Here is a 26,935-nt window from a genome sequence, read left to right as displayed (position 1 = left end):
ATGTGACCAGTGATGCCCTCTAATACTTGTAGCAGTGAGTACTTACTGCTGAGTTAGTTAGCAGTTTGAATAAAAGGTCTAGAATAGGAGGTGTGGTGGTGACATCCTCCTGTCCATCAAAGCTATCAGACAGTTGTGGCTGGGAAGTGATTGCTTAGGCAGGAACAATACTTGTCAGCTTCCCACTCACTCCACTGCAGGTGCTGGGGCCATGTGTCTAGTTCTCATCAAGAGATGAACTGAGTGAGGCCTTAGAAAAGCAGGTGTGTTTCCTCCATATATTTCTCCTTTGTGCTAGATGGGATGGCAGGTAGCAGGACACCCTTGGATGCAGTGTGTTATCTATGGGATGAACCCAAGTCCTTAAATGGCTGCATAAGAAATCCTTTCTGAAATGGACAGTGATCCTGGAATGCTATATGAGAAAGAAACATCTACATTCCTTCAGCCATTTCATTATTGTTACCTATTATTAATACAGGAGCTTACTGTTTTGTTGTTTATTGTTATCAAATTGGCTTTGACTCATGGTTACTTTTTGTAAACAGAAAGAAACAATGCCTGGTATTGTGCCATCTTCAAGATCACTGGAATGTTTGAGTCCATTGTTGAAGTATTATGTCAGTCCATCTCACTGAGGGTTCCCTCATTCTCATTGATACTCTACTTCTATCAAGCTGAATGTCCTAATCTAGGGGTCAGTTTTTCCTGTTCTAATACTGCAAAATATCTATGGGAGCTCAAGAGTGCAAGACGACTGCATTGAGTTTATTAATGTTCTATAATTTATTCCAGGATCTAATCTGCTTTATAATGGCCACAGAGAATGTACAGTCAAATATCACGATTACAGGGCTTATTAAGAAAGTGAACACCTTGGAATGCCAGTGATAAATGCTCAGGGTTGTTGTTAACCAGGACATGTTTCAGGTCTGCTAATAAATGCCCAAAGGAGCATACCACTCTGCTGTAAACCTCAACTAGAAAGCATTCAGCCCAAGCTCTGTGAGTTAGCAAACCCAAATCCCTGAATTAAGTGTCTAGAGGCACCCTGCTCCCATAAGCCTCAGCTCCACTTCCTTGGGTCAACAAGCACAACTTGCCCAATAAGTGCCAAGAGGCAGCCCACTCCTAAGCCTTCACAAAAGCACTCAGTTTATTTGCTCTGTGGGTTGGGAAGTCTATCACTCTGCTCCATTCTCTGGCTCCTGGTTCTGCTGCTGTTCCTCTGCCGGTGGGTGGAGCATATGGGAAGTTCACTGTGTATGAATTTTGGGTCCAGAGGATGCCCCCACTTCTGGCTTCTGCTAGTAATGAGATCCCTCCTCTTGTTTCTCAGAGGGTTCATTTTATACACAACAGGGTGGTACTGCAGGGAATCTTGTTCACAATTACTCACAGGTGAACCTTATCAGTATCTTAGCTCATCTTCTTACCCGACCCATTCAGGGAAACGTCATTTGGTGGGAGTTATACTTAGTCTAGAAGAGCCACATTAAATAATTCACTGATTCTGCGTCCACAACAGCACTGGTTCATTGTCAAGGTGCTATTTGCTGCTATCTGTGTTAAGCTATAGCCTGTGTTGGTAATAATAGGTGCTATTACCACAATGATCAAGAAAGAAATGGAGAAGAGTGCTCTATTTTTCAAAGACAGCCAGGACGAGATATTCTCCGGAAACTCTCATAAGTATTTGGGAAGAAACTGGTTGGTAAGAATGATTGAAATTCTCATGCAGCAGATTAGGGCTGAGTCAATTACTTTTTAAAAAATGTGATATATATATATATATATATATATACACACACACACACACACACACACACACACACAATAGATATATACACATTTGCCATTCCAGTACTTTTTACATGTACAGTTTAGTGAAATTAATTACATTCAGGCTGGTGAGCTTCTTCCATGTGGACTTTGTTGCTTTTCAGTTAGATGGCCGTTTGTTTGTCTTCAAGCCATTAAGACCCCAGACACTACATATTTGATAGCCGGGCAGCCTGTGTGATCATCGGGTGTTGATGGTATCAGGTTTTAGTCATCAAAGACCCAGAATAAAAAATCATAATGATGTGAATGAGGGGGAGGGCAGAGTGAAGACCCAAAGTCCACCTGTAGATAATTGGACATCCCCTCACAGAAGGCTTACAGGCAAGAGATGAGCCAGTCAGGGTGCAGTATAGCACCTAAAAAACATACAGCTTTACTCTAGTTCTTTAATGTTTCCTCCTCCCTACTATCATGACTCCAATTCTACCTTACAAATCTGGCTAGACCAGAGCATGTACACTGGTACAGTTAAGAGCTCACAGGGAATCCAGGGCAGATAAACTCCTCAGGACCAATAATGGGAGTAGCCATACTAGGAGGGTAGGGGGAAGGTGAGGGTAGAAAGGGAAACCGATGACAATGATCGACATAAAACTCCCTCCCAGTGGGACAGACACAGAAAAGTGGGTGAAGGGAGAAAGCGGTTGGTGTAACACATGAAAAAAAAATATCAAGGGTTAATGAAGGAGGGAGGGTGGGGTGGGGAAGGGGAATGAGTTGACACCAGGGGCTCAAATAGAAAGAAAATATTGATGGCAACATATGTACAAATGTGCTTGACACAATGGATGTATGTATGGATTGTGATAGGAATGAGGGCCCCCAATAAAATGATTTAAAAAATTAATTACATTCATCATGTTGTACATCCAGCACGACTATTCATTTTCATATTTTCCTATCACCCTTAGAGAAATACTATTTTAAATATTACTATGATCTCTCAGCAAGTGTGGCTTCTAGTTGTGTGAATTTATTATTAGTACTGTCAGTACATATGACTTTGGCAGTAAAATTTCCATCTACTTTTCAATAAACTCATATATTAGTTAACTTATTAGAAATATATGTAATTTTAAAAGTAAGCATATCCTGAGTAAAAGAACAAGGTAATAAATTGCACAGAGATGGATGGGAAGACTACATGAAAAATATTATAGTGGACCACTGATCGATTTTGCTTATTTTGCTTTATGTGTTTTCTTCCTCAAAATTGTGTCTAATACCTGACCTAAAAAAGACAAGTACTCAAAAAGATACATAATACATATAAAGTGGGCTAACTTAAAAGTAAGATATTGTCATATCCCTAATTGTTTTTCAATAAACTCCTCTTGAGAGTAGTCACAATTTTCAATTATGAAGTACTTTATTCATACATTTTTTTGTAGCTAGAGGAATACAAGAATTAGTAAAGACTATGAGAGATTTCTCAAATGCAATGTTAAATTATATAAAATCAATGCATTTAATTTCTAAGAGAATATACTCTAGTAATTAAGCGAATTCCTCTGAAGATTATAGAGAGTCATGTGTGATGTAACATCATAGTACCTAAAGTTACCTCCTGGTTTACATAATGCATAGATCAGATGATCAAGTCAACATGTACTTTACTATTATGCAAAATCCACAAGGATTTTAAAGGTTTAGCATTCCAGAAACCCTGGCAGTCATGTATGGTGTTCTTAGCTTTATTCTCTCAATGGAATTAAAAGATATTTTAAACCCAAGTGAACATGATAAAATGCATGTACCCACGTTATTAGGTGCCTTGGAGTCTACTTCAGCTCACAGGGACCCTTTGTGTAGCAGAATGAAACACTGCCTGACCCTGCACCATCCTCACAACTGTATTACGCCCATTGTTGTAGGCACTGTATCCATCCCTCGTGTTGAGAATGTTCTTCTTTTTCACTGACAGTCTGCTTTACCAAGTGTGACATCCACGTAGGCTAAACGTATTATCAAAAGACTATGCTTCATTGGACAGAGATGCGTTGACCTACCCCTGATGCAGAAAGAAAAGTAGGACTAACTTCATAATCTTTTAACAGATTTCAACAAAAGATGTTTTTGTAATTTATATGCGGAGATACACTTTTTATTAAACTGATTTAGATCAATTTAGATGCCAGGGCAAACAAAAAAAGAAAGGCAATTGTAAAAGGAGCCTCATGATTTCCATCCCAGAAGGAGAGCACTGCAAAGGTTAATATAGATCAATATCATGTTCTAGTGGGAGGCATAGATTTATAAGAGCCATGGCTTGTGGTTAATAATTATCTATTAATGAAAACATATTTGTCTTAAAACATATCTTTATATGATTTATTCTTGCTATGGCCAATGTGATAATAGTGATATCAATAATAATAAATGTTAAATTATGTCACTGTAGTAATTTATATTTATACGGTAAAGCAAGTAACAAATGTGAAACATTAATTCACTGTTACTTAATGGTCTAGTACAAAAAAAGCAAAGTCCTTTGACATGAAATATGTAAACCTTGATGTCAAAGAGTTCCTATCCCCAAGAAAGGCTTATAAAGAAGATATGTATATTTATTTTAGGGGCTTCAAAAATTTCCTGGAAAAATGGAATAAAAAGATAGTGGAATTTTTCCATGAACTTTTCATAGTCTGTGTAAAAGGTTATGAATGGGTGGATGCCAGGACAATCATTTATTCTACCATTACTAATAATATTTTATTGCATACTATATTTTATATTATCCACTGCCTCATATGAATGAAATGTCATTACTTCTCCAATTCCACTCCCCCTCTCCAACAATAATATGTACTATCTGTGCATTGTACTCTTTCTTTGTAGCACATCTGTGTTAATTGTTTCTACAACATCTGCCTCCCTTGTTTTCCTGTTATACCAAGAAGGACCAAAACTACCTTGCTCATCTTAATACATCAAGAACTAGCAACCATGCTTGGTAAAGCATGCACAGAGGATGGCTTCTACTGAGCAATCTCTTAAATTTTAATATCTGAATTTATATTAGTCAAACAAGTAGCTTTGAACCACAAACAGAAGCTTAAAAAGACAAATTTGTCTATTTTGTCAAGGTTGTTTTTAATATTATTAGAGGTCCAACACATTTTCAATTTCTCTTAATTATATATTCTTTGAATCACAAAATTGGCCTTTTGAGTAAAATTAAAAAATCACATATGCCTAATGATTTGAATTATTAACCACACTAAGTATAAGCTTGAACATAAAATACTAAAATATGTTTCACTGGGAAAAGTAAAAAAAACCTTTGCTGAGCCTGAAAAGAAAGAAACATTGCTGAATTTCAGACCACCCAAAGAGAACTTTATTTTCTAACCATTATTAGTTATTCACTCAAGTCAATTCACCCAAGCTACACCACATTTCATAGACAACAGAAAGAACTTCTAACATAGAGTTCTTTAGAAACAGTATAGGGTTGACAACATTTATCCTTCTGTTTCATTAACTTTATGCAATAATCTGGCTACTTCAAAATGATTTTCCCCCCATTAAAAACAAAGAAGAACAAAATGTGAAAAATCAAATAGAAAACCTCCCTCTTTTTATCCAACCCAGATGGCTCAGTTATGAGATTTTTCCCAGATCACTGCCAAGTTAGAAGTATGCTTGAAAATAAACTAGTTTAAGCTGAATCCAAACCCTGCAATAGAGACCATGTCTGAAAAATATATTTAAAACAAAAAGCATGGGACACATATGTAAGGGATGGTGTGTGTGTGTGTTTGTGAATATACTAGGCTAGGAATAATTTGGGCTTCCTTACCTTTGAGGTACTTTCCCCCACTGCTTCTATTTGCCTTTGTTTTTTAAACTTTCTAGAGCTCTCAGTCCTCACATGTTTGGGAGTGAAACTTTCAGATACTGACCTTGCAAAATTATTAATATGCAGTTTCTAGTTATCATTGCCAGTCTTCAGAGTATATCCTGTAGCTCTGAAGGACAGCATCTAATATTGTATACATGTACCCACTGCCACTGAGTTGATTCTGATTCACAGTAAGCCTATATAGAGTTTCTGAGGCTATGCATCTTTATGGGAGCAGAATACCTCCTCATTGTCCAGTGGAGCAGTTGGTGAGTTTGAACCGCCAATCTTGGGATACTATGTTAATAAGGGATTGATAGTTCAGTGAAAGAATTCTCACCTTGTATGAGGGAGACTCAGTTTTGATTCCCAGTCAATGCATTTCATGCACAGCCACCACCTGCTTGTCAGTGGAGGTTTGTGTACCTGCTAGTATCATAGTGGGTTTCAACAGAATTCCAGACTGATCCAGATAGGAAGAAAGGTCTAAAAATCTATTACTAAAAATCAGCCAATGAAAATCCTATGGATCACAACAGTTTTGATTTGTAACTGATCTAAGGGAATGATGCCGGACCACTGTGCATACAGTCATCATGAGTTGGGGCTAACTCAACAATGTGTCTTGTTAAGGAAATTAAAATTTGGTAGATTGTAATGATCAAAGAACCTTTAACTAGAAATGGATGCTTTTGCCACAGCCTGCTTTGGTGTCCCCAGTGCTTTTGAGTCACAAAAGCTTCAAGTACCTCAACCTTGACCTTGGTAGAGTTTGGGGAACTTGAGACGAGGGAAATGTACAAAAATGTTTAAAAACTAGATCATAACTAATTAAAAAGGAGAGTTGAAAATAAGCTGTAAAAAGCAGGAACAACTTATGGGAACTGTTCCCAGGAGGAGAATTTAGGAAGGAATGACCTCTCAGTCCCAAAATAACTCTTCTATCCACAGGCTGAGAATTCACACTTTTTATGTTATTTAATGTTCTATTGATTTATTTAGGATAATAAGCATCTGTGAGAGACCCAGTTCTCTTTTGCTAGCAGCACATAGGATTTCCCAGGATTCTTAGCACGGGAAAGTAATACCCAGTAGAAGGAAAAGCTTAGTCTTCTTACTGGTCGTCTTAGTTTCCATCCTAAACTTCCTTCTTTCCCTTTGTGTTCTCCAAGTCTTGGCCCATTGTATTTCCCATGTGAGTTATTCCGAGAGTTAGCACCACCTCGCAGGCCCTTGAGTTCCCTAATGCTTCATCTCCCTTAACAGAGTCATTTCCATATTGCCAAGTCCACATGGGACCTAAACTAGCCATTAAAAGTAAAAATACATTCTACTAACTATGTCATTTCAGTTTTAACACAGGTGAGTGTTAAAACTAAGGTTGACAGTGATTGAAATGTTTCATTCTTTAGGTTATAGCGTTATGCCATAGGCTTGACATTATACTTTAAGCATACAATAAGCAGTCAAACAATAACAGCCAGCTTTTACAATACTAAGACCACATGATCTTTCTGAGAAAGCAAAGACCCATAGAAAACACTCTGGGAAGAATAAATCTCTGTCATGCTTGAGGATGAACCAGAAGGACTAAATTACCTTCCTTCAAGAACATGTACCATCACTCTCACAAGGAGAAGTGAAGTTACGATTTGGATGAGTGGAGAGAGAAAGAGGCAAGTAAGTGAGTGAGCACAGGCTATCCGGGATAAGGGCTGGCTCAGTACCACCATGCAGGCCACCAGGAAAGCAGTAGACGGACAAGGTGAAAGGCACAACAAAGCTGGAGAAGGGCACTGCGAGAAAGGTGATGATTCCAAAGGGAAACAAACTCCACTGAAGTAGAAATTTTGTCCAGGGCCGATTCCAAAACATGGATGGACACTTTCTATCCTTATTGCCATTAATTATATCATATAATCAATTTTGTCAATGCATTATTTTTCTATAATTTACCCTAAGCTGTTAATCAATCTGTCTATATAGACATGTTAATAAAACAAATGATTCATTTTTATTTCGTGCTTTCTGCATAAAGAAATACATTTTAAAAGCACAATGTAGTGATTATGCCTTTTTAAAATAAAGTAAGATGCCTTGGAATTAGTGGTTTTTAATTTGGTTGTATATAAGAATCATCTGAGGATTAACAAAGAAAATAAAACAACCAAGTTCCTAAGTCCTGTCATGAGAATCTGCAGAGAGAAAGCAGTTGAGTATTGGGAAAGCATGCTGCAGGAGTAATTCTGGTGTACACGGGGGCTTCGAAAACTGTGAAAGATTCCATTATCTTTTCATCCCATTTTCCCATGAATTTTTTGAAGCACCCATATATAATTGGGGTTAAGAATATGTACAAAAACCTTTTTATTTGAAAAGTGGTCTATAGACGACAGTATTGGTATCATCAGGGAGTTCGTTTGAAATGCAGAATCTCGGTCTATTCTTGACCTCTGTGAATAATCTAACTTTGTCTACCAGAAGCAGGTGATGCTATTCCCTCAGAGAAAATGTCAAAACCAGAACTGGGGGAAAAGATAAGTTCAGTTTTGTATGATAATTGTCCAATTTAAAGATTTAAAGTGTGCCTTTATTTTCATAACACAGTTTAGGCATATCATCATTTTCTTAAATAACAAAAGACCCCACCACAAAATGGAAGTAGAGGCACTATATGTGGCTGTCAATGGAGAATCTAAAAGCTGAGAAAACTACCCAGGAAAGTATAGCCTCATAGACTCTTCTACCCCAGTGCTCCATGAAAAATGTCCCTGTTGTCTGTCTAGCAAAAGAGTCCAAAACTATCTGGCAGTCACCATTCCCTAGAGCAGCGGTTTTCAACCTGAGGGTCTCAACCTCTTTGGAGGTCGAATGACCCTTTCACAGGGGTTCCCGATTCATAACAGTAGCAAAATGGCAGTTACGAAGTAACAATGAAAATAATTTTATGGTTGGGGGGTCACCACCACATGAGGAACTGTATTAAAGGGTTGTGGCATTAGGAAGGTTGAGAACTGCTGTCCTAGAGGCTCCTCTCCTTGCCAAAGAAAATGTACCCAAGGGAAAAAGACTGTCTAATACTAATCTCCTCCTACAGAGAATGGCAAGCATCTTGGTGTCCCTGGTAGGTTTGAACTGCTGAACCGATCTTTCAATTAGCATTTAACCTTGTGCCACCTGATGACTCGGAGGAAATTACATTCAAATCAGGGCTTCAAACTGGTTCTTCCCACATCAGTCATAGTTGAGGAAGCAAAATCAGGTTGTACTGGAATTTGTGAAACGTGAGCGTCTCAAGCAGTAACTGAAACAAGGAAAATTATAGGGTTGATGTGCTGCTAGACACTTAATTTCCCTCTAAGAAAAATCTCTTGACAGGAGGAGTCCAAAATAATGGTGGCCTGCTCAAAGATGGCAGCAGACATCACCTTTTTGTATATATATCATTTTCCATAGTCCTGACAACAATCCCATCTCCTGTATCAGGTTCCTGAAAGGTTTCTTATGCTTCTTCGGTGTCTTCTGTTCCAGGGTTTCAAATGGAAATTTCTCCCATTCTAGTTTAGCTTTGTTGGCCATGACTGAACTGGTCTGAACAGACTCAGTCATAATGCAATGGCAAAATTTTGCTAATGTGCTCCAGTAACTTATTTTATACTTTTGTTAACAAGGATCTGTGGATTATAATAAAATGGTGTTAGATCTTCATTTAAAATCCACTTGTTGGAACCTTTTGGGAGTTACTGTAATATTCTAAAATATAAATTATTCAATCTATTTCAGTGATGTTCCAAGACCCTTTAAAGATATTTTACATCATAATTTCACATTTGGAACTGTTATTTAAAAACAGGGTGGGGAGGATTAGACTATAGTTATTCTGATAGATAAGAAATATATAAAATTTAAGATACTTATAGGTGCAATATACTTTAATATACGCTTTATAGTTTTAAAAGAGAATACTTTTTTACATTTCCATTTTTAAACTATTACCTTTTCATACCCCTATATACTTGAGTATAAGCCGACCCGAATATCAGCCGAGGCACCTAAGTTTACCACAAAAATTGCATAAAAAATATGCTGAAAAACTTGGCTTATCCATGAGTATATACAGTACTTTAAAAATAGCATGAGGTTTTGGGAAAATATTTGATTTCTCTTACTTAGCTAAAAATCTTCAGAAACAGCTCTAGCTTTTATATTTTTAGGAGAACCTTTCAAAGTATAATGGCAATCTGGCTGACAATCTGATTATTACAGCTGTAGTGGGTAAAGTAGTGCATTTCAAAATTATGTAATGGAAAAGTGATGTACGTATCCCAACACTCCAAAGGCAGAAGCTGGTATCCTGTAAATGGGGAAAATTTCACTGCATAGAGAAGGTGATCTTTGAGAGAGAAAAAATCAGGTATGTCTGATATTATTTTAAAATAGTTTATTTTTAATAATAAAATGTTAAACAATTTAATATTTTCTTTGTGACTTATACTTAGTATTGCTTGCCTAAGCTTCTTTTTTGGAGGAGAGGGGAGTCGCCATTTTGTCCATACTTTTTTGATTCTCCCCTACAAATTAGTTACTTCAAGTGTTTATTTTATTACACTTATTCAGAGAACAACTCTTAGATATTAAATTCCTTTGATTTCCTCTTTCTCTCTGTGTGTATTTTATTAGCTTTTACATTCATGCTAGCTTTTACATTGCTTTGTTCAGCATATTTTTCTTCCTAACTTATCCTACATCTTTACTTTATTTTTGGTTTTGATTTTCCTTGCTTTGTGAATTGAAAGCTAAATTGGTTTTCCTCCTTCCTCTTCAAAATAAAGCCTTTGTCAAGCTATTAAAGTCAACAAATTATGGTATTACTTTTTATTTAAACCCATTTCTGCACTTTTAATTTTCTCTAACAGTTAATTATTATCGCTCCCTTTCAGAATGTACTGAAGATTTTCTTCAAGTAGTGCTGCTAGGGTTTCTAATCAGGTAAGAGAGAGCACAGCATTAAGGGAACACTAGAATTACCCGTGAACACAGTTCTCCCCACTCTGAGGATGGAGTCAGGTGAGTTTTTCAGTTATTGTAGTTTTTATAATTAGAAGCTATTCTCTCATGAGGGCTTAGGGTGGAGGTAGCTATTCCTTCCTCTAATTTGTTTCTTAGCAACATTTTCCTTTAATGGTAACAACTGTTCATGTCATTAGTTTTAAAACATCTATTTCCACTGGCACTACAGTTAGTAAAATTTTTCCTCAATATTAACAAAAGTTTAAATTAGTCTCTTAAGTTTAAATGCTATTGTGAGATCTACCCACCCCATCCCTCTTTGTGTATGTTTTCTAAAGCGTGTGCATTGGAAACTATAAAAGGATAGGTCAGCTGAGGTTGGCTAGAGTGAAAATTATGGCAATTTCCCCAATTTCTTTCATAGAAGTCAAACCCTACAGCAAAACCAATCCTACTGCCATTGAATTGATTCTGGTTCAGAGTGACCCTATGTAGAGCTTCTAACACTAAATTTCTATGGGAGCCGGCAGCCTCATCTTTCTCCCACAGAGTGGCCATTGAACTTTAAAAGCCACCCATTGCAGTTAACAGGCCATTGCCTAATCCACAGTGCCATCAGGGTGTTTTCAAAGAGGTCACAGGTAACTCTAATTCATATTCTAAAACTGCAGAACCAAAGATGTCAAGCACTCCCTTTAAATCCTCCAATCATACAATCCTATTCAAATCTCACACTTGTTTCTTAAAGTGGATGGGTTGTAATGATCCTGAGATGACCATGAAGTACTTGTTTTAGAATGTAAGTCACTTGAGGATTCTGACAGTTCCTCATTGATTCAGCACTGAAGTTATGTACTGATACATCTAATTTACCTTAAGTAAATTTAAAGAGACTTCCTTCAATAGGCAAAATGTGAAAGTAGTCAGGGAATATCATAGGATCCATCTTTCTACCACTTTCCCAAGCCACCATAAACAAAAAAACAAACTCACTGCCATTGAATCAAGTCAATTCTGACTCATAGTGAGTGACTCAATAAGAAAGGGTAGAACTACCCCTGTGGGTTTCTGAGACTAATTTTTAAAAATTGATTTACAGATAATTTTATTGGGGGCTCTTACAGCTCTTATAACAATCCATACATCAATTGTATCAAACATATTTGTACGTATGTTGCCATCATTATTTTCTAGATATTTACTTTCTTTTGAGCCCTTGGTATCAGCTCCTCTTTTTCCCCTCCTTCCCCAACCCCACCCCCTCGTGAACCCTTGATAAATTAGAAATTATTTTCATATCGTATACCGAATGCTGTCTCCCTTTCTACCCTCCGCCCCACCGCCCCCAGTTTCTCTCCCTGGAGGGGTGTGTGTGTGTGTGTGTGGTTATGTGTTGATCATTCCTATCGATTCTCCCTTTCTCCCTCCCTTCCCCCTACCCTTCTGGCATCGCTATTCCCACTCCTGTTCCTGGATTCCGTGTGTCATGGTGGGCTCTTATCTCTTAGCTGTACCTATGCACATGCTTTGGTCTAGCCTACAGTGAAAGGCAGAACTGGAGTCTGAAGGTTGGGGGTGAGGAAGCCTCAGGGAACCAGTGGAGTATTGTGTGTTTTATCAGTGCTTAACTCCACCCTGCTTGACTCATCCCTTCCCTGTGACCCCTGTGTGAGAGGATGTGCCACTGTTTACAGATGGGCTTTGGGTATCTGTCCTGGCCCCTCTCTTTCTCAACAATGTTTCTTCCTTTCTTTGTTTTGGGACTTGTGATGCCTGTTACCTGGTCCAGCGACACCTAATGATTGCACCGGCTGGTATGCTTCTTCCATGCAGCTTGTTGCTTCTCTGCTAGATGGCCACTTGTTTAGCTTCAAGCCTTTAAGACCCCAGATGCTATAATATTTTTTGATAGCCAGGCACCATCTGCTTTCTTTACCAAATTTGCTTGTGCACCCATTTTGTCTTCAGTGATTATGCCAGGAGGGTGAGCATCAGAGAATGCAGATTGCTAGAACAAAGTGTTAGTGTTTTTGCATTGAGGGAGGATATGAGCAGAGACTCAAAGTCCATCCACTATCTTAGTGTATTGCCATAAATATATGTACATATGCCAATCCCTCTATTTTTATGAACTAATGTATTTACATATGTACACACCTATGCTTATACCTCTCCATAGCTTTGCTTCCTAGATCTTTCCTCTGCTTCCTTTTACCTTCCTCCTGCCCCACCATCATGATCGCCCTACTTCCGGCTCTTAGTAATTCCTCTTAGCTAGATTGCTGTTGCTCCAACACCCCCAGGATCTCTACATCCTCCTTGTTGATTTTAATTCCCTAGTTGTTCCCCTGTGTATGGCGTTTTCTCACTGCTTCCTTCCCCCTCCTCCTTCTCCCCCAGTCCCTCCAGGACCATCCGTCCCATTGCTTTCGTCTCAAGCTTGCTTCCTATGCCTATCTTATACAAGCAGGCAACCCAGCAACAACAGAGACCAAACAAAAAGCAAACAAAAGCTTAACCAAACAACCATACATAATTCCAGGTCTGTCCACTGACCTTTATGACTGTCTTCCCACTGGTCCTGAGGGAATTCTGGGAGCTGCCCCTTCTAGCCTGAAGTCTATTTTGGGGGCTTTTCAGGGGCCTTGTGGCTTGGCTTTGCTCCTGTTGCTGATCTGCCGTGTGTCCCCAGTATTGTCGTCTGTCGCAGTATGATCCAGTGTGGGGACAACATGTCTGAGACTAATTCTTTAGGGGAGTAGAAAGTCTCATCTTTCTCCTGTGGAGCGGCTAGTGTTTTCAAACTGATGACCTCTCAGTTAGCAGTCCAGTGCACAACCCACTATGCCACCATAGCTCCTTAGGCCACCACAATGGTGTGTTATGAACATCTTGGCCAATGCTTTTATAAATATGAAAGATGCCAGAAAAGAGGCAAATACCAGATTCATAAACATGTGCTTTGAAGCCAATGGTCAGTTTCTAACTGTGATGACGAATCATGGTTACCTCTGATAATTTGAAATCACTGATGATCATAATGGAATTGGGCAAACTGTGAATCTTTTAGGCAAGTGTAGTGTGACCAGCCCTAGATTTGACATACAACTCAAAGAACTAGCAAAATGGAGGAACACTCTGCTCGTACCCCACCAGTTTGGTTTCACTGTATTAAGGACCCCAGCTGACATCATAGACCACAAGGAAGCAAAATGGTTTGTATGTCTCCTTGTTCATTCCTTTTACGGTTTCTCCTTCCATTCAGTGTTTGATCTAATCTTCGTTCTTCAGTTTGCTGCTCTGGGTTCTGCTATGGTCATTTGTAACTGTATCACTTGGTTTCTTACTTCTGCTGTAGGAGGATGGCAGAGTGTCTGATTAAACTGCTGTTTTGCCCTCTTTGAACTGTATTCACTTTACCGACAAGAAAATTGAGACACAGAAAGGTCAAATAACTCAAAATTATAGCTAGTTATGAGAGTAAGGCTGGGATGAAAATCCAGGCAGCCTGATTCCACATGCTGTGTTCCTCATCTGTGCATTGTATTGCTTCTTTCTAACTTAATCTGAAGAATCTAAATATGAAACAGTTATCCAGCCCAAATTGCAATGTACTGGGAATATTGGGAAGCTGTAGATAAATACGCAAGTACACACAGCATTAGGTAACTAATAAATCTTCAGAGTAGGAAGTCAAATGATAGTCTTCTAAAAGAATATGCTATGACTATCTATGCATGTTATTTAGAATATGGAATTAAACAATAGATTCCTAGTACTGTTTTAACAAGAACCACAAAATATCCAAAAGTGCTTTTATGGGGATAAAAGTGTATTACCTCACAGTTCTAGAAGCTAGTATTCAGAATTCAGGGTGTCAAGAGAGCCACATTTTCTAAGAAGACTATAGGGGAAGTTCTCTTCCAGTCCTTTATATGGTTTCAGGTAAGCCTGGGTATTCCTTGGCTTGTTACTGAAGCCTAAATTCATCAGCACATGGTCTTTTTCCTCTGTCTTTTCTCCTTTTTAAAAAAAGACATCAATCAGATGGATTATGATCCAGGCAGCTCAAGGATGACCTCATGTTAATATGACTGATAACATCTTCAAAGACCCTATTTCCAAACAAGATTATGTTAAAAATACTAGGGGTTAGGACTTCAACATGATTTTTTGTGAATCCAATTCAATCTATAACAAACACGTAAAGATTAAGATGAAAGCCACTATCTTTAAAGAGAAGCAATGGGTAGGGTTCAGAACTGTTTTTTAACATAAGCATTGGAAAACTGATGTTATTTTTTGCATTATAGTACAGCTTTGATAAAAATAAAACCTAAATTATAAGTACACAAAATAGGGGATGGAGAGATAGGCATATGGTCCAACAAAACTAGATTCAGTAAAAATCACATCTTAATTAGTAGTTTACTCCTTATACCTTTGTATTTATTAAAAACAAAGGTATAAATAATATACCTTTGTAATTATTAAAACTTTTTAAATCAAATGAATATTTTTTAACCAAAAATATCAAAATATAACTGGTAAATATTTTAATAGTAAAGAAAAATTATTTGATACATTTCCCCCTTTCATCACTCTAAAACAATTTCAAATTTACTAATCACCAAAAAGTGTAGAACTGGCATGAAGTATGTGTTTGTTCATTTTCAAATCACCCAAGGATTTGGTTGCTTTCGAAAACAAAGTCAGTGGATGCCATTTATAGCCCCTTTAAAGGCCCACTCTTATGGAGTTTTCTGTTTTTTCTCCTGCTCACAGTAAATCGTAGCACACAGTAAATGTCTGATTTTTAAATTCTGTTAGCTAATCTTCTTGCCACTTTCTTCAACATTCTTAGAATAAGAACATTAGCTTCCTAGAAAAGCTATGGCAATTATACATGATTTGGAAGTAAGCGCTCGGTTTTCAAGTCATAAGATGGTTAAGAGCCTGAAAAAATTTTCGAAGCCATACTAAATCTTCAGAAAGTTTACATTTCAATTACTGCTAGACTGAAAGACTTTAAGGAGGCCATATCAGCCACACTATACAGGAAATTATATCCTAGGAAAGCTCTGTTTTAAAAATAGGCAAAGGAAGAAAGGAAGGTTGCCAAAATATACAGCACTTTCCATTTGTTTTGATTTGAACACAGCATCTGTTTTATCAGGTGCAATCTACTATTTGCAGGCTTAAGGGGAATGGTAGTAGTTAGAGTGGGAAGAAGTAAATTAACTGAAAATGTTTGTTTTCCGAAAATAATTTTGAAGTAGATATCAGTGGAATTTAGGTCATAACCAAATACCACAGAGAAACTGGACTTCGGCATAAGATTCAGACCAAACAGTTTACTTACTAACTTTTACTCACTAATAGAATCAAAGAGGAAAAACAAACTTAATCAACATAATTTAATATCTGATATCGATTAAAAGCAAACTCTTCATTCTTTTCTCATTAATTCATTCATTCAAAAAATATTGTAGTACAGCAAAAAAAGAGGAAGATCTTCAACAAGACAGATTGACATAGTGACTGCAATATAAATTGCAGGCTCAAACACAAGAACAATTTTGAGGCTGGCACAAGACTGGGTGGTATTCTGTGCTGTTGGAACTAACACCCTAACAACACCATTCTAGGTATGAGCATATAACAACAAAGCAACAAATGAATATTCAAATAATAATATAATACTAGATACTATATAGGGCTATTAACAATATAATGGCAATTTTAAGGTAAATTTTACTAAGAAACCATAACTATAAAACGCCCAAAATTGGGCAGAATTACCATACAGAAAAACTTTATGAGGTCAGATTTCTGATAAAACTGGTAATTACAGTCAGAAGTTAGACTGGATGGCAAAATTGGGTTGACACTCAGACTCCTTTAAAAGGTCGGTACCAAAATGGTAATTTATAGATTATTGAGGGCTCATGAGGAAAGGGGGAGTGGGGAGGGAGGGGAAAAATGAGGACCTAATGCCAGGGGCTTAAGTGGAAAGGAAATGTTTTGAGAATGATGAGGGCAATGAATTTACAAATGTGCTTTACACAATTGATGTATGCATGGATTGTGATAAGAGTTGTATTAGCCCCTAATATAACGATTAAAAAAAAAGTCAGTACAAGAAAATGATTATCAATTATTATTATTATTTTGAGATAAATTTAGGTAGGAATTACCTATAAGATTGCCAAGACTTTACAGAGCTTTCTAAAACTTCTCATTTCTTATTTAAACTCTTTATACACAGTTGATTTAGATACTAATGGGTACTGGCCTAGTTCTGGGTAAATGGTCTCATTGCTTCTCTTGGAAATGACCATATGGTTGTGACCCTCAAAAGCTGTGAAAGCTGTTTCAACTCTTTGTGAAACTTGGATCCTGATTTCCCTTTTTATCTATCATGGTAGAAAAGAAGGAATAAAATGTTAGTAACAGAAGACCTCTGACCTTCTGTCTTCATAATCTATGAGAACTTGCATAAATTCATTAACTTCTGAGTTTGTAATATGTATGAATGTATACATGCATACATTATAGGGTTGTAATAAGGACCAGTGAGATATTATTGTGATAGGCAGAAAAATGGCCCTTTTCCACAATTCCACTTCTAACCTTGAGAACTTGTAACTATGTTAGTTTGTAAAGGGAAAATCGGGTTGTGAATGAGATTGAGGTTGCTAATTAGCTAACTTTGAGATTGGGGTGGGAGGCTGGGGGATTATCCTGGATTATCCAGGTAAACCACAAGAGAGGCAGAAGAGAGAGAAACTGAGATGGCTGTGTAAGAAGCACTCAGCCTGACCACTGTTGGCTTTGAAAATAAAGGAATGGAGTCAAGGAATATGGGCAGCATCTAGATAGAAGCTGGAAAAGACAGGGACACTGATTCTCTTCTACAGCCTCCAGAAGCGTAGCCTTGTTTTAGACATTTGACTTCTAGAGCTGGATGAAAATAAATTTGTGTTGTATTGAAGACACTAAGTATATGGTCCACCACGCATCTCTCTGTTGATCATACTGAGCTTTCTGTGATGCTGGAAGCTACGCCCTCCATATTTCAAATACAAATAGCAGCAGGGTCACCAAGGTGATCAGGTTTCAGTGGAACAGGAAGCAGCAGTCAAGAAATCAAATGATGCATTGCACTGGGCAAATCTGCTGCACAAAAGCTCTTCAGAGTGTTGAAAAGCAAAGGTGTCACTTTGAGGACTGAGGTGCACTTCACCCAAGCCATGGTATTTTCAATCACTTCATATGCATGTGAAAGGTTGACAATGAATAAGGAAGATTACAGAAAGATTGATGAATTTTAATTGTGGTGTTGGTGAGCAATGTTGAGGGTGTGATGGACTGTCAGAAGAACAAACAAACCTGAATGCTCTTTAGAAGCAAGGATGGTGCCTAATATACTTTGGACATGTTATCAGGAAAGACCGATTCTTGGAAAAGGACATCATACTTGGTAAAGTAAGCCAGCAAAAATGAGGAAGACCCTCAATGGGATGGATCGACACAGTGGCTGCAACAATGGGGTCCAACATAACCATTGTGAGAATGGTGCAGGACCAGGCAGTGTTTCAGTCTATTGCACACAGGGTTGCTTGGAGTTGGGAGTCAACTCAAGGTACAGGTATGTGGTAATTGGTTACAGAAGCAAAAAGAAATTAATATAATCACACATAAATGTATTTTGAAATTGATAGGGAAGTAAATAAAAATAAGCTGTTATTACTATTCCAAGATGACATCTCAGTTTTGTCTAATAGCTTGATGGCAAATAACTTTATTACTGGGAGGATTTCAGAATTGTGTCATAATTCCTTGTCAAAAGCAGATGCTTTCTCCATCCTGTTTGCCTTTAGCTCTATTTTCATTTGTGATAGAGTTAATAGTCATGTAATTATCAACCCAGGTCCAGTCACGTGCTTCTTTGTGTCTCTAGTTTGGCTTTTCTCATTCATTACTCCACAACAACAACAACAACAAAAAAAGGCAAACAGATTTTGGAAGATAAATACATACCCAAAGACACACACAGATAACTAGTTATTGCACATCCTGGTTTTCTCGAATGCTTGGGTGCAATATATCACCCTATACTTCAACTGTACGGTCAATTTGATTCTGAGAAAGATCTCATACTACATAGTACCATTAAAAAAAACAGAACTAAGCACACTGACATTGAGTTGATTCTGACTCATAACAATCCTGTACAAGATTTCCAAGACTGTAAATCTTGAGGAGACCAGTCACCCTCATTTTTTCCTGCAGAGAGCTGTGTGTTTGAAACCTACCTACCTCACAGTGCCATCAAGTTTACTAAATATCCCATTTACTAAGCAGTAGCCAGTGGTATATTCTCCAGCTCAAATTATCATGGTGTTTGAAAATGTATTATTCTATCTTTCAAAAGAGAATTCTAAGTAAATTAAAATATTATACAGTAAGGTGTTATCTATGGACAGGTGCAAAGTTGTGAAGTGTTACTATGCTACATAAGTATGTCTACTGAATACAGTAATACAAAAAGCTGGGTTGTATTTTGTATATATGTATCCACATTTTCCATTCCATTTATATAGTAAATAAAAAGAAACTGGGAATTAAAGAAATTTCTTTCTATATGTCTCTTAAGAATCACTTTTAGAGATTATAACTGAAGACTACATAATGCGGGACGCTACTGTGAAACAATACTCGAAGTGTTTATCACAGTGTATTTTTAAATGTGTCTATTTAAAATGAAACAAAAAGTCAAGCTCCTCGCCAGAGTAGATATCAACTCACGGCAGCCTAGAGCAGGACTCTTCGTAGGGTCTCTACGATTAATCTTTACAGGCGCAGTCAGTCTCATCTTCCCCTATGTTTGAACTGCTGACGTGGTAAACAGTCCAGTGCTTACCCCTCTGCACCATTCCTCACATCTCTTTAGGGCAACTAGAAAGTCACTTTAAAATTACTAATCGGAGCCCTGGTGGTGCTGTCAGTAGGTGCTGGACTGCTCACCTTAGGGTCCACTCCTCTGGAGAAAGATGAGGTTTCTGCTCCTATAAAGATTTACAGCCTATGAATCACTATGAGTCCTAATCAATTTGATAGCAGTGGGGATTTGGGGTTATAGGATTTAATGTGTTTCCATTGCTTATGACTACTTCACCAGTCCTAGATAAAAGTTTCTAGATTGAATTGTGTCCTCCCAGAAAAGATTTGCTGAAACCCTATCCCTGTACTTGTGAATGAAAGCATGCTTAGAAATAGGGCTTGGCTTCATAACCTGAGTGGGTGGAATGCTCTGGGCTAGAGGGGCTGAATGGGACGAGGGGAGACCTTCCTCTAGAGCGAGGGTTGTTGTTGTTGTTGTTGTTGTTGTTGTTAGGTGCTGTCCAGTTGTTTCCAACCCATAGTGACCCCAGATACAACAGAATGAGACACAGTCCGGCCCGGGCCACCCTCGCAATTATTCTGGTTTGAGCCCATTGTTGCAGCCCCCGTGCCAGTCCATCTCCTCAAAGTTTTCCCTTTTTTAAAAAAGAAATAGTTATTTAATGAGAATTGGTCACAAAGTTTTTCCTCTTTTTCTCAGCCCATGTCTACCCAGTATAATGCTCCTTCCCAGGGTCTCTCCTGATAACATAACCAAAGTAAGAGAGAGGAAGGCTTGCTTCTCAGGAGTGTTCTGGCTGTATTTCTCCCAAGGCAGATTTGTTGGTTCTTTTGTCAGTCCGTGGTACTTTCAATATTCTTCTCTAGCACTACAATTCAAATGCATTGATTCTTTGTTGCTCTTCAATTAGGTGACTGAAAATACCATGGCTTGGGTCAGGGGTATCCTGGTCCTCAAAGAAAAGGAGTGGGAGCCTTTTTACTGTCCAGGGCCATTTGGATATTTATAACAGAGTTTGCAGGCCATACAAAATTATCATCTTAAAGATTAACATGTTTGGTCAAACTTTTACTTTTTAAAAATTTTTATAATTATTATTAAAAAAAAGATTTTATAGTTTATTAATTCTTTAGTGAAAAATCCACATAACCAGTGCTGATCAAGTCACTGCAGAATCTTTATTCTTTCTTTTTGCCAGCACCAACGTTGGTCTCTGCAGTACGCCTAAATTCTGTTCTTGCGTTCCTTGCATTGCTTTCTTCTCATACAGGCCATGTCTCGCAATTCTCTGTTTAGGTTAATTTCTCTTTGCATAATCCAAAGAATAGTAATCCATGCCGAAGCCAGTAGTCTTGCAACCACCAAAATGGGTTCTAAATACAAACACAAAAGTGGCATCTGGTGTGGTCTTGTACATTTTGGCCAGTGTTTCATGAATTTCTGTCTTAGGCACTGCTGTTTTCCCAGGATGAAGGACATCAGTGACCATTTGTTTTTACTGAACTAGTCGGCTGGTCATGAACTTCCTGGTCCGGATAGTTACCGTGCCATTCATGATGGTGGAAGACGCTCGGGCAGCCAGAGACAAAAAGGAGGGCAAACTTTTACTTAGCTCATCCCCAATGTTAAGGCTGCAACTGCTTCTCTTTCGTGATGCAAATGATGTTAGTTGGCATTGATGATTTCATGCGCCTTATATGCCCACAAGGCCAAGTGCTCCCCACCCTTGTTCTACAGCCAACACAGAGAGTGCAGAGTCTTGCTGAATAGCTGAAAATGGACCTGTAGCCTCAAAACTGTGCAAGAATAAATTTCTGTTCATGAAGGTTACCAATGGGTGTTATATTTGTTATCGCAGCACTAGGAGACTAAGACAAAGGAACAGAAAACGTTCAGAATTCCACAAACTAACTTCTTTCTTCTGTCAGGCAGAAGATGTATTCTACCATTCTAATTGATTTGTATAAATTTCACTTCAAAATTAGTTTAATATAATAAAAGACCATAAAAATTCCAAATGGGCTTGTTTTAAAAGATGTCAAGTTTCCACAGGGAGGGGGGAAATAACAGAAAGGTAATGAATAATTTTTGATCATTTGATAAGTTGCATGAAAAGATTACCATCCAAGATTTAAAAAAAAAATTTTTTTTTAATTTCCCCCCCAAGATTTCTTAAGAATTTATGGCTATATGTCTAAAACAGGTTCTCAAATAAATCTTTGTACATACTTGTTCATAATACACTACTCATAATAGCAAAAAATGGAAACAACTCAAATAATCTTCAATAGATGAAAATGTGGTATACAACAGGAGGGAAGGCGGGGGTGTAGAAAGGGGGAATTGATCACAGGGATCTACATATAACCTCCTCTCTGGGGGACGGGCAGCAGAGGGGTGGGTGAAGGGAGACGCTGGGCAGTGTAATATAAGATATAATAATAATTTATAAATTATCAAGGGTTTATGGGGGAGGGGGACAGGAGGGGGAAGGGAAAAAAGGAAAATGAGCTGATTCTGGGTACCCAAGAAGAAAGCGAATTTTGGGAATGATGAGGGCAACAAATGCATAGGTGTGCTTTACACAATTGATCTATGTATTGTGATGAATTGTATTAGCCCCAATAAAATGATTGGGGAAAAAAAAGAAAATGTGGTATACAAAGGGGCTTCAAAAAGTTCGTGGAAAATTTGCATTGCCTTTTAACTCCAGTTTCCCATTAATTTTTGAAGGATCTTTGTATATAAGCCTGGTGGAGTAGCACTGAGGGGCTAACCACAAGGTCAGGGTATCGAACCAACCAGCCGCTTGGCAGGTAGAAGATGAGGCTTTCTACTCCTGTAAAAGTTGGTCTTGAAAACCCACAGGAGCAGTTCAACCCTGCCCTACATGGTCGCAAAGAGTCAGAATTGAGTTGATGTCAGTGAAGTGTAGTATAAGAAAATACCCGAACTTTTATCAATAATTTAAAAGCTGCATGTGCAGCAAGTGCACGTGATTTGGATGAAGAATTTATTGCGGATATCATTTCACACTGAAGGCACGTTACATAACATTAAAAGGCAAGTAGGCATTGTTTGTAGTCATTTGTACCACAGGGACTGACTGACTGCCTCATACAATGGGGTATTAGTCATAAAGTGGGATGAAGAGGTGATATTTGCTACACTGTATCTGAATCTCAAGAACATTATAATAAGTGAAAGAAGCTAGGTGCAAAGGTCACATATAATATGATTCCATTCATGTGAAATATTCAGAATAGGTAAATCCATGATGGTAGCTGAAACATATTGTGACTGTACTAAATGCCAAGGAATTATTCACTTTAAAATAGTTGATTTACGTTATGCAAATGTCACATGGGGTGGGGAAGAGCCCATGCTACTGATGTGGTTACCTCAGATCAATTACCTCTGCTGACCATCTAACAGTATTGTATATTTTTGCTATTATCTGAAAATTCATTCCACCACACAGAGTAAACTATACCAACTGTGATATATAAAAAACAAATCATTATAAATACAGCGTGATTCATGGAGGAAAAAAAGATTGTAACTGTCAGTAGTGAAAAGGTGTCTGCATATTTGAGGCTATATTTTCTTATGGAACAAGAAAAAGACTTTGGGCCCAGAGATATATATTCTCAGTGTACCAATAAATTTATAAAGTTAACAACAAACAAGAACACCACAATTCCTCAAACCAACCCCTGAATATTCAGGAATTTATAGACTAAATTAAAATCTATCTCTAATTATTCAGTTTGAGAACCACACATTTATTTAAAGGCCAGTGGCAGTGACCCATTTTTATAAGACCACTTAGGAGTTGTCATCAAAATTAGTTTATTTAGTTTTTTTTTAAAGACTGGTTTTATTACTTAATCCATTATTTTATGTCAGAACATTACATTTATTTCTAAAAAAATGGTACATTTTCTAACTTCATATGTCATTGTACAGTTAGCCTGAATTAAGTATTCATAAAACTATACTTACATATTCTTTCACATTTTTTGCTTTCACAGCTTTGTATGAATAATATGCAGGATACAGCATTCCAAACACCAACCTAAAAGTAAAAAGTATGAGAATAGGAATCAAACACAACTATCATTTTAACAACTCATGAAAACTTCATCTTATACAACAGCTAAAAGTTCATGGGAAACACATGACAGTGTAAATCTGTGTGCTTGACTCAAAATTCAACCTCTGATTCATTGTGACCCTATCAAACAGGGTAGAACTACACTTGTGGGTTTCCGAGACTGTAACTCTTTACAGGAGTAGAAAGTCTCATCTTTCTTCCGAAGAGCATCTGGTGGATTAGAACTGTTGGCCAATTCATAACCACTATGCCATCAGGGCTCCTGTGTATAAACTATACCCACTCATAAAATCAAAGTTGAAAAATGCTTTCTACAAAAAGATAATTATAATGTTTCAATATCATATGAATAAAGTGTTCTATTTCTGAAAATATTTTAATCCTCCTAATCTCACACACACACACACACACACACACACACACACACACACACTTCCTTGAAGAAAGTCACCAGAAACAAAATAAAAATTGTCCCAATCCCACCAGTCAGAGGTAATTACAGAGAGCATTTTAATGTATATTGTACTTTTATCTGTGTGCATAATAACCCTAAAGACACAAATTTGTGGTAAGGAAAATGCTGTCCTTCGTTGCCATCAATTTAAGCAGCACTGGTTTCTAAGTGTGACACTGTGGCTACGGAGTGATAGCTTATACATTTATGATAACACATGAAGATAATTCTTCAAAGGTGCTGTGAAGTAGCTTTAAATCACTAAGACAATTAATTTAACACCATGTTTTAAGATTATTTCACCCAATTTCAGATCTAAGAGATAAACACATAAAATGAAAGGATAATCACAGAACTGTATAATTGAGTATAGATTTTATAATTGACATTTTTGAGGGGCCTCAAATATTATTCTATGGTTTTAGTGTTAATGTCTGCACTGCACCCCATAGTGAGATTTCTATTGTTTACATAAACAATTCCATGTTCATAGGCTCTGGTTAATTTATGAGCTTTTCCTATTGTTCACAACATTTCCCAAAACCACATTTTTTTAGTATGTGCACTGATGGTCACTTCCTGGCTTCAAGGTTGCAACTTTATAAGGACACGGTTAGGGTTTTTAACCTATTATCAAAATGTCCCCCAGAGAAGCTGCTTCCATTTAAATTTCTACACAGTGGATATCACCATTAATGTTAAATAATAATAATCCTAAAGGAGAGGCTTTGCCAGATATATAGGAGAAAAACAATAACCTCACATCTGTTTTAATCTGCATTTCTGAATGCCAGTAAGCTTAATGTATTTTTCAAGTATTTACTAATCTTTTGCTGCATGGAGTGTGGAATGTCTTTTTGTCTGTTTTTAAAAACAAGCATGTTATTTGAAAATAGTTTTACAGAAAAGCTGCAGAGATAGTACATGTATTTATCATATACTTCACATCGTTTCCCCTATTCCATCAGTGTGTGCCAGCTAACATTAGTGTGGTGCACATGTCACAATTAGTGAGTCAACAAGGAGCTCTGATGGTGCAGTGGTCAGGCAGTGGGTGCTCACTGAAAGGTTGGAGTTTTGAAACCAGAGGGAGAAAGCTGTAACAGTCTGATCCCGTCAAATTTTATAGCCTTGGAAAACCTAATGAACAGTTCCATGCTGTCCTGTATACAGGGTTGCCAAATGTCAGAATCAACTAGCTTGACGGCAAGGGGTTTGGGTCAAATGAGCCAATAATGACACACGGTTCATGAACTAAAGTCCAGCCTTTGTTCATATATTTTATAGGCTAACCCTCGATTGAAATGTGATGTTTTCTTCATGATTAAACTGGGATTATGAATTTTGGAAGGAAGACCACAGAAGTAAAGTACCACTCATCCCATTATAGAGAAGAGGCGCAGGCTAGCAACATGACTTTTGTTAACCTTGATCACCAGGCCTGAAGTGGTGTTTATCAGGGTTCTCCCCTGTAAGGATTTCTCCCTCTCCTTCCCCTTTCATGCTGTACTGAAAGCAAGCCACAAGGGGCAAACCATTCTTAAGGGAGAACAGTTTTGCCCTATCTCCTGGAAGACTGTATCTATGCAAATTATTTGATTCTGTTTCCCACATTTGTCTGTGCTTTCCCAGTTAATTATTTAACCAATCATTTGTATCAGTCTGAATTTGGGGTTTTTACTTTACAATTTGGTAATAAACCTATACTACTTAATATTGTTGTCCAAAGCTTTGGTCACTGGGAGATCTTTCAATTAGTCCCTGTATTCCTTTGGCATACTCTTATCACTGGGAAATTTGGAAGTACTCTCATTTTCAGACACTGCAAAATGCTCCAGGCTTATCTTGTCTTTGAGGGACCTAAAAGAAGGCCATCGTAAAAATGGAATTAAATGATGATGACATTTTTCTAAGAACTTTTTAAAGTTCCCTCATATTTCCCAACCAGTCCTAGAATTGATCATTTCACTAAAGAACACTAGTCTTTTTATTGGAGAAGTATATCAGAATCCAAGACCTGGGTGCTATGTGTGCTTTTAGCTACTGGAATATTGGCGATTCTACCTGTATTCATTGCCAATGATGATGGCTCTCCATGGAAATTGTAGGGGTCAGAGTAGAATTGCCTCCACTGGGTTTTCAAGGCTGTATATCTTTACTGGAAAGAGTCTGTCACGTCTTCCTCTCATGGAAAAGCTGGTGGGATTTCCTTTAAGTTAGCAGTTGAGCACTTAGCCACTGTGCCACCAGGGCTCTTGTTGATTCTAGGTCCTGCTTGTTAACTATTATATTTTTAAGTTATGGCTACTGTTTGATTTTGTGCCTGAATTTTGCTGGCATGTATATACTGTGTTTTTGTGAATTTTTATATTTTGTTTTTATTTATATTAAATAAGCCTTCCTAGCTGTGAGTGCAAATAAATTATCTATCAATCTATCTACAGGAGCACAGTTTCCATATCTGCCAGGTGTTCATCCTCCTTGTAGACACTAGGCATGTATCATCCCATATTAAGAGCACAGTAATATTTTATGTATTCACAGTAACTATTTTAATCTATCTAATGTTTTCATTTAGAATTTAAATATAATCATGTATTATCTTCAACACTCTCATACAATTTGGTAGCAAAGACTTAAATTCAAGCTGAGTCTTCATCCACCCCTGGGTGGATCTTTAACTCATACTATATCCATCCAATATGTAACCAACTCCTGTTGGTTCTTCCTTGGTGGGAATACATGCATCCATCTCCC

At 37.6% G+C, this 26,935-nt stretch overlaps 1 protein-coding gene across 1 annotated transcript in view; it reads right to left on the bottom strand.

The window, feature by feature from the left end:
• REEP3 (receptor accessory protein 3) overlaps positions 1-23,679 on the bottom strand; it is a 57,250-nt gene extending 33,571 nt beyond the window's left edge. The window contains exon 1 of the mRNA XM_004701122.3: positions 23,613-23,679. Coding sequence (XP_004701179.1) covers positions 23,613-23,672 — 60 coding nt within the window. The 5' untranslated portion in view covers positions 23,673-23,679. The remainder of the gene's footprint in view (positions 1-23,612) is intronic.
• Between the last annotated feature and the right edge of the window lie 3,256 nt (positions 23,680-26,935).

Source organism: Echinops telfairi, unplaced genomic scaffold (genome assembly GCF_000313985.2).
Source record: "Echinops telfairi isolate 266 unplaced genomic scaffold, ASM31398v2 ScPeMD7_70;HRSCAF=299, whole genome shotgun sequence".
NCBI lineage: Eukaryota > Metazoa > Chordata > Mammalia > Afrosoricida > Tenrecidae > Echinops > Echinops telfairi.
This window is presented reverse-complemented; position numbering and strand designations above follow the sequence as displayed.